Genomic DNA, 9,008 nt, shown 5'->3' with positions numbered 1-9,008 from the left:
AAAAAAACAATTGTTTTTGGGGGATTTTTTTCACATTTTCTCACACAAATGAGCTCTGATCTCGAAATTTGTCGCGACGACCTATGAACTCAAAGCGAAAAAGTTTAACAAGTCGATCATTTAACACTTCAGTCGATCATTTAAGACCGGATTTAGCGTCACCAACCGGTTTTAGGGGTCAGACAGACCGATTGTTTTTTTCACATTTTCTCACACAAATGAGCTCTGATCTCGAAATTTGTCGCGACGACCTATGAACTCAAAGCGAAAAAGTTTAACAAGTCGATCATTTAACACTTCAGTCGATCATTTAAGACCGGATTTAGCGTCACCCACCGGTTTTAGGGGTCAGCCAGATCGATTGACAGACGACACCGAAGCGAATACAGTAGCCCGTCCCTTATACCTTTTTATTACTATCGTACTGGGCTAAAAACTGGGACATGAAAAAAGGGAAATGAACTTTGACGAAAATAAAAAAAAAGAAACATTGACGCGGATCCCAGAGATGCGAGTTCTAGTTCTAATAGTCATGGCACTAACAACTCAAACATATCGGTACAAGCTACAAAGTTAGCTGTGTGTTTACATTGATTCCGAATTTATCGCAGAACGTCAGAACGTATTGTATAAAAAGCTCATTAGCTAGAGAAGGTCCTTAAGATATCCAAGAGTTTAAAAGGAAATCTGAAAGTTGAAAATTCAATACTTACTTATTTTCTCTCTCCGCAAACGTCACCAATTTTAGATATGGAACCTCTAGTGATTTGCCACATGAATTATCTAGCTTTCTCGTTTGCGAGTAAAATTAAATGAAGTAGGTATGTAGAAGCATGACAAAAACAAAAGAAAACTTGAATTCAAAGCTATACTTACAAGAATCGTCATCCTTGAAATTCCGGGTTGCGTTAAAAATTACACCACGTTTAGATGATTCGAAGGGTTCATAATAATAATAATCATCGTCATCATCATAATCGCAAATGTCATAAGGATAAAAAGGATAATAACTATTTTTAATCCTATAAATATTATTGTTGAATTTAGTCACAGGTTTTCTGTCGTAATCATCAAAGGATAATAACTATTTTTCATCTTATAAATATTATTTTTGAATTTAGTCACAGGTTTTCTGTCGTAATAATGATTCGAAGGGTTCATAATAATAATAATCATCGTCATCATCATAATCGCAAATGTCATAAGGATAAAAAGGATAATAACTATTTTTCATCTTATAAATATTATTTTTGAATTTAGTCACAGGTTTTCTGTCGTAATAATCATCATCATCATCATTGTATCTTTTCTTTCTGAAAAATTCCATGCCTCGGCTGGGATCGAACCCACGCCCTCCTGTTTACCAGGCGAGCGTCTTGACCACTACGCTACCGAGGCAGGTTAAAAAAATTATTTTTTAACCTGCGATTTAACCAAATTATTCGTGATGGGATGAAGAAAACACCTCTTAAACCTTTTGTATCTAATACAATTCGTCCAATCAATCATTGTGTTATCGCTCGTCTTTCGAATACGAGTAATGCCGCTAGTGGTTGTTATTGAAGTATAGTTTGTTCGTCTGTACGACTGTTTGTACCGTAGCTATTTTACTTCTCCTCACGAGACCGAGTAGACCTCAAAATCCTAACAACAAGCAGAGAAAAACTTCAAATATCCCAAGTAGCTATTTTACTTCTCCTCACGAGACCGAGTAGACCTCAAAATCCTAACAACAAGCAGAGAAAAACTTCAAATATCCCAATGCATATTGCATACTCACCTCCTGGTCTGTATGTGGGATCAAACTTCTCGATGAATGACTTGCTCAAAGTTCTGGGATTGACTGTAAAGAAAAGCAAGCAATATTAATATCAAAACAATTGAAGTTTATTAAATAAAGAAAGTGAATTTTTAAGTTTCAGTTTCAGCTCTATTTTGCATTGAGTACCTATATTTTGTTCGTCTGTACGTTTGTTTTTATCGCGATAACTCTCAAACCAAACGGCTAGTCCAGTTCTTTTGGATACTTCGTGTGGAGACGGCGTAGTAAGAAGAAGAAGAAGAAGAAGAAGAAGAAGAAGAAGAAGAAGAAGAAGAAGAAGAAGAAGAAGAAGAAGAAGAATGCTCCTTGGCTCTTGTACTATATTTTATGTGATCTTCACGGGGGTCTTGGGGACCGCGGACCCCAGATTGGGAATCACTGCTGTATACTTTACTAGTCTACTTACATGGGTCTTTGTCATCATCAAAGTCGGGGTCGGATTCCTCCGTGGTCGTAAAGGTCAAGGATCTGGAATTTCTATTCCTCGAGAAATCGTAGTCGTCATCGTCATCGTCATCGTCTCGGGCGTGGACGCGGTTCAGAGTGGGGAGAGCCACGGCCAAGATCAGTAGGAGACAGAACACGGGCTTCATCTTTGGGGGCTGGGGAAAAGAGGAAAGCAAGGTTTGGTGAAAGAAGAATACGAGCATGGAACTTAAGTCGGGGTCGGATTCCTCCGTGGTCGTAAAGGTCAAGGATCTGGAATTTCTATTCCTCCTGAAATCGTAGTCGTCATCGTCATCGTCGTCGTCATTGTCTCGGGCGTGGACGCGGTTCAGAGTGGGGAAAGCCACGGCCAAGATCAGTAGGAGACAAAACACGGGCTTCATCTTTGGGAGCTGGGGAAAAGAGGGGGAAAGCAAGTTTGGTCAAAGAAGAACATCAAGAAGAAATCCCACACATCTTTGGGAGCTACGAAAAGAGGAAAGACCAAGAAGAATACGAGTTTTGTATGGAATTTACACATAAAGCTGTGCCCACACACCTTTGGGAGCTATGGAAAAGAGGGACAGCAAGTTTGGTCTAAAAAAAATACGAGTTTCGTATGGAATCCACGGTTAGGGGTTTACCCCTCCTTTAACTTCACGGTAAGAGGTGGGGGAAATTTCTCACTCCAGACGATGGAGGTGAGGAGTTGATTGATGAGTGTGTTCCTACTGATGAGGTAGGGTGAGACTGGGATAGAGGTACGATAAAACCTAGTGATACACTACATACGGTTCTGGAGGGGTTGCTTTTTGGATGGAGGTGAGGAGTTGATTGATGAGTGTGTTCCTACTGATGAGGTAGGGTGAGACTGGGATAGAGGTACGATAAAACCTAGTGATACCCACCACATAGGGTTCTGGAGGGGTTGCTTTTTGGAATGCGGGGTGTGGAATGGACGGGGTTGCTTTAACTCTAATCATGAAAGACGTATTGTTGGAATAATACTAATGTCAAGTCATAGGTTTATCCCTCCTCTTCCCTCTTCTTCCTCCTCCTCCTAATCTTTATCCCCCTCCTCCTACTCTTCTAGTGTTCGTATTTCCCTTCTCTTCTTATTCTTCCACCTCCTGCTTATTTTATTCTTCGGACGTATTGTTGGAATAATACTAATGTCAAGTCATAGGTTTATCCCTCCTCTTCCCTCTTCTTCCTCCTCCTCCTCCTAATCTTTATCCCCCTCCTCCTACTCTTCTGGTGTTCTTATTTCCCTTCTCTTCTTATTCTTCTACCTCCTGCTTATTTTATTCTTCGTCCTCCTTCTCCTTCCATTTATTTTCTTCCTCCAACTCCTAATACTCTTCCTTGTTCCTTCACCTTTCCCCAGGAAGACTTGGAGGATCACCTAACATTTCAAAGCGGGACTATCCCTTTAGTAGAAGTTGGTGATTTACTCCTCCCATACCATGTTTCTGCTCCTCTAACTCTGTTTAACGTGGCAGGGTTATCCCTCAGTTTGCTTCAGCGAAAGTTGGAGGTTTCTCCTCCATATCTCACAAGCCCAAGGTAACTTTGGGTTTCCGCCCTTCTAACTCCAACGCACCGTAGCCCTCCCCTAACGCTGCTCCTCTAACTCTGTTTAACGTGGCAGGGCTATCCCTCAGTTTGCTTCAGCGAAAGTTGGAGGTTTCTCCTCCATATCTCCCAAGCCCAAGGTAACTTTGGGTTTCCCCCCTTCTAACTCCAACGCACCGTAGCCCTCCCCTAACGTCGCGTAACGATGATAGCCCTCTGCAGCAAGAGTAGGGGGTTTACCCCTCCTCTAACTCCACGGTTGGGGGGTTTACCCCTCCCTTAACTCCACGGTTGAGGATTTACTCCTCCTATAACTCCACAGTTGGGGGGTTTACCCCTTCTATAACTTCACGGTACGGTGGGGGGTTTAACCCTTCTATAACTCCACGGTTGATGTGTTTGATCGAAGGTAACAATATGATGTTCTTCTATTGCTTTGTACAGGGAGACCTTTGCTTTCCTTGACGAGACTTCTAACCTCGATGGAGTTCTTTGCTGGAGATCACGTTCAATTTCTTCCTTCTTGATCTTCGCTGCTATACCATATACCCTTGGGCCTTGGTATTTTTTATAGGACTTTGTGTAGGAACATGGTACATATACGAATAGGAGGTGAGGAGTTGATTGATGAGTGTGTTCCTACTGATGAGGTAGGGTGAGACTGGGATAGAGGTACGATAAAACCTAGTGATACACCACATAGGGTTCGGAAGGGGTTGCTTTTTGAATATGTGTAAAAGTACCATTAGGTTCTTAAAGTTTGAGTGCTTTCCATTTGCACTTTTTCTACATATTTTTCTGGAGTCCCATTTTGAGCTTGATACTAGAAAGCCCTTTATCCTTGAGGGAAAACTTGTAGTTGAAAGAGGCTTATTTCTGAAACGGATGGTGTTGTAATTTAGAAGTAAATGCGGCGCGTATTTTAGAAAATTTGGTAAGACTTTCTTATTTTAACTTGTAGATTGTGACAAATAAGAAAGCCTCTTACAGGGATAGGTCTAGTTCTCTTCTTTTCCTCCTCTTTTTTGACTTTTTTCTTCTCCTCTTCCTCCTTCTCCTCCTCTTCCTTCTTCTTCTTCGAGTATTGGTCTCAGAAATTGGGAACCATCCGGGCTGTGGTGGGCCCTAGGCTGTTCTCAAAAACAACTTTTTCTTTCAAAGGGACCCAAGTCCAATCCTGAGCGAGGAAAAAACGCACGCCCACCCCAAATGTAAACAAGCAAACAAGGGATAGATTAGCCAGTGATAGTGCGGGCAGGATACACGGTGGAAGATAGGAAAAGTAAACAATCCTTTTGTCGGATGACACCAAGTAAGCCAATGATTGCTTTCACGGTTTACTTTTCCCCCGATGTGGCGGAGGCTTGTGTTGACTTTTCGACGGAAACTAATGACTTTTTCACTCGACAGAAAGGTGGGGGATGGAAAGGAGGTGTAGGCGTGGGCAAGATTTAGTGTCACGAAGGCCACACCCAACATGAGTAGGAAACACAAAGCTGGCTTCATCTTGGACAATCACTGTTTACACATGGAAAGAGAAAAATAGGAAATGACTGAAAGAACAAACACATCTTTATAAACACATCATAGACGGAAATAAACACATCATAGACGGAAATAAACACATCATAGACGGAAATAAACACATCATAGACGGAAAGAATCTTCAGAGTTAGGTACCTGACAGCAAATCTGTATAGAAATCATACGAGAAATATAAGGAAGGGGCAAGTTGTATTCTTGAAGAGATTCTTCTTCCTCATAATGGAATGACTAAAAATTAACACACACTCCAGCCTAATTAGCTTGATTGTTAGCACGTCTGCCTTGTAAGCGCTAGACCGCGGGTTTGATTCCTGCCCGGGGTGGATTTTATCCTGAAGGGAGAAGAAGGTTCGTTCTCGGAACCCCTGACTTTCTCCTATCCTGTCTTCCAAACACAGAACTTCACAAAACGTTTGGTACCTAATGGTAGACTATAATGGTAGACCTGTCCACCTGTCCAACTCCAAAATATTGCTGTTTTGGCCTCAAGTTAATTTGAGATTCAACATCGACATAAATTTAACCTCCTTGAAAATTCTATGAAGATTCAAATAATACCTGATCTCATTGGTTAAAACACGGAAGTGTTATCAGCGGGTTTAAATTTGGACCAATGAAAACGCTTCTTTTATTTAGCATCGAGAATGTTGGCTCGATTTTTATTGGTCGAGTCAAGGTCGTCGCCATATTCCCGTTGTTATCTTCAAAATTTTCGGAGAAGACGTTGTATTGTTTGAAATTTTTTTGGTTTTTTAATCTCTCTGGTTTGTCTTTAGTTAAATTAATTAATATTAATTAATAGTCTTTTGGTTTTCTATAAAAATCTCACAAGTATGTGAGTTGGTCCTTCCAGCTTTTAATTGTTGTAATATTATACTGTCTGAAAGTTAAATAAAGACACCTGTTTCATTTTATTAACTCAGAAGTTTAAATACGTCTTCTTTATTGGTAATAACTATCTGTGGGAAAACGTGGCGTGCCTCATGGAGGAGGCACAGTGGAGCAGGATGATGGTATAAACCCCCTAATGTTTTTGGTTTAAAACAATTGCGATAGCAAAATTTTAACAAAAACGACTCTATGGAGAAGACTTAAGCGAGGAAAGTTGAGCAGCTAAATGCTGTTACAAGTTGAAAATCAACATAATTTCGACTTCAATAATGTAAAAATCATAGATAATGAGAAAAACCCTAAAAAAAGAAAATTCCTTGAAGCTTTCCACATTAATAAAAATTCAAACACTGTAAACTATAGATCCGACGTGAATAATACCCTACGCATATACCAGAACCTTATCGATACCATATAATTTTCCTCACTACCTCACTTCTACTCCTGCTGCGATAGAGTCAACATCTATCTTGGTCTGAAGATGATGTCCCATGTCCTGAGGGACATCGAAAGCTCACCAATTTAAAACATCTTAATCGAAATTGTTTTGATAAGAATATTTTATTTTATTTTTATCTGATTTAAAAATTAAATATTTCTTACGATTATTAAAAACAATTTTATACCTAATGGTAGACTTGTCCACCTGTCCAACTCCAAAATATTGCGATAGCAAAATTTCAACAAAAACGACTCTGTGGAGAAGACTTACGAGTAAGCGAGGAAAGTTGAGCTGGAGCAGCTAAATGCTGTTACAAGAACACAAGAAAGTATGACTTACCGCGAAATCCTTGTGAGAGGCAAACTGTTGGTTTTCAGAACTGTTAGTCCTGAGGAAACCACAACTAATAGAGTAGCCTTTCTAGGTGAGGCTTTTTATACCAATTGATGAAGCTATAAAAAAATTGCCAAAAACAGCGTTATCTTTACTGTCTGTAGACGCAAAATTAAGGTGTGTCATAGTCGACGCCTGTCTATCGATCATCGATCGATGTCGATCAACGGACGGTCGACTCACATAAAGCTGTGCCCACACATCTTTGGGAGCTATGGAAAAGAGGGACAGCAAGTTTGGTCTAAAAAGAATACGAGTTTTGTATGGACTTCACACATAAGAAAGATTTCAAGTCAGTCCTAGTAGTGTACTCGTAGGTGCTAAAGCTGTGTACACACATAGAACGACACCGTCGATCGACTCGATCAATCAACAACGATCAAGTAGACTAAAACCGTACACTGCCTCGGCAAAATAGATTCCTTGATCGACCATCGATCGAGGCAGTGTGGACGATTCAGTCGATTTCTACCGACGGTTGATGTGTGGACAGATTTACCTACTTCAAATGGATTTACCTACTAAAGCTGTGTACACACATAGAACGACACCGTCGATCGACTCGATCAATCAACAACGATCAAGTAGACTAAAACCGTACACTGCCTCAGCAAAATAGATTCCTTGATCGACCATCGATCGAGACAATGTGAACGATTCAGTCGATTTCGACCGACGGTTGATCAACTCTGTATGTGTGGACAGATTTACCTACTTCAAATGGATTTGCCTACGTACTTCAAATTACCGACAGATTTACCTACTTCAAATTTCGGTCGACTTCGATCAGCTGTAGACGCAAAATTAAGGTGTGTCATAGTCGACGCCTGTCTATCGATCATCGATCGATGTCGATCAACGGACGGTCGATTTTTTTTTTTTTTTTAAGAGGTTTGACAGAGGGAACTGTAACTGCTATGGTCTTATCGTCCCGAAACCGAAGAGAGAAGGAAGACAGGATAGGAGAAAGCCAGCCGTTCCGAGAACGAACATTATCCCATCAGGATAAAATCCGCCCCGGGCGGGAATGGAACCCGCGGCCTAGCGCTTACAAGGCAGACGCACTACCAGTCGACTATGTTTGGACACAGCTTTAGACACTAAAAACACACATTAAAATTGAAAATGAGAAGGTACCACTTACCTTACCGGAAAATCCTCTCGTTTTCAGAAGACAGGGAGAAGTGATCGAGTGGTCATTCAAGTGGGGGCTTTTATACCAAATGCAATTGACGTGGACTCATAAAGACACGAAAATCAACGTTATCTTGTTTTCCAGGTCATAAAATATCTAACTGCCTGTCCATTTTATTGGTTCACTCTTTAATGAGCAATTGTCTTTTTTATTTAATTGGGAACATTATTATTATTGCATTTAATAGTGATAGTGGTGCTGGTGATATGCTCCTCTCGTTTTCAGAAGACAGGGAGAAGTGATCGAATGGTCATTCAAGTGGGGGCTTTTATACCAAATGCAATTGACGTGGACTCATCAAAAGACACGAAAATCAACGTTATCTTGTTTTCCAGGTCATAAAATATCCAACTGCCTGTCCATTTTATTGGTTCACTCTTTAATGAGCAATTATCTTTTTTTTTTAATTGGGAACATTATTATTATTGCATTTAATAGTGATAGTGGTGCTGGTGATATGCTCGTTCCTAACTTAGCCCACGATGATGATATTATTAATTTATTACAACCTATTTTAGAAGCTGTTAATAGTTTTTCTGTTTTCATAGTCCATAATATCGGACCTATTTGATGATGAACCAATTTAATAGGTACACTATTACACCTTGTTCAAAGTTTATCGAACACAGAGAGAGCTCAAAGGTTTACTTGGTGATTTTGCTTCTGTACGTGATAACCTGTTAACTCCGAAATTTGGATGAAATGTACAAAACAAAGTG

At 40.2% G+C, this 9,008-nt stretch overlaps 1 protein-coding gene across 1 annotated transcript in view; it reads right to left on the bottom strand.

The window, feature by feature from the left end:
* The window catches only part of LOC103515486, a 9,207-nt gene extending 847 nt beyond the window's left edge, over nt 1–8,360 (bottom strand). Inside the window, exons 1-3 of the mRNA XM_008480427.2 lie at nt 8,239–8,360; nt 2,229–2,424; nt 1,781–1,843 (exon numbers count right to left, since the gene is read on the bottom strand). Of these exons, the coding sequence (XP_008478649.1) occupies nt 1,781–1,843; nt 2,229–2,415 (250 nt within the window). The 5' untranslated portion in view covers nt 2,416–2,424; nt 8,239–8,360. The remainder of the gene's footprint in view (nt 1–1,780; nt 1,844–2,228; nt 2,425–8,238) is intronic.
* Between the last annotated feature and the right edge of the window lie 648 nt (nt 8,361–9,008).

This window comes from Diaphorina citri, unplaced genomic scaffold, assembly GCF_000475195.1.
Source record: "Diaphorina citri unplaced genomic scaffold, Diaci psyllid genome assembly version 1.1 scaffold1352, whole genome shotgun sequence".
NCBI lineage: Eukaryota > Metazoa > Arthropoda > Insecta > Hemiptera > Psyllidae > Diaphorina > Diaphorina citri.
This window is presented reverse-complemented; position numbering and strand designations above follow the sequence as displayed.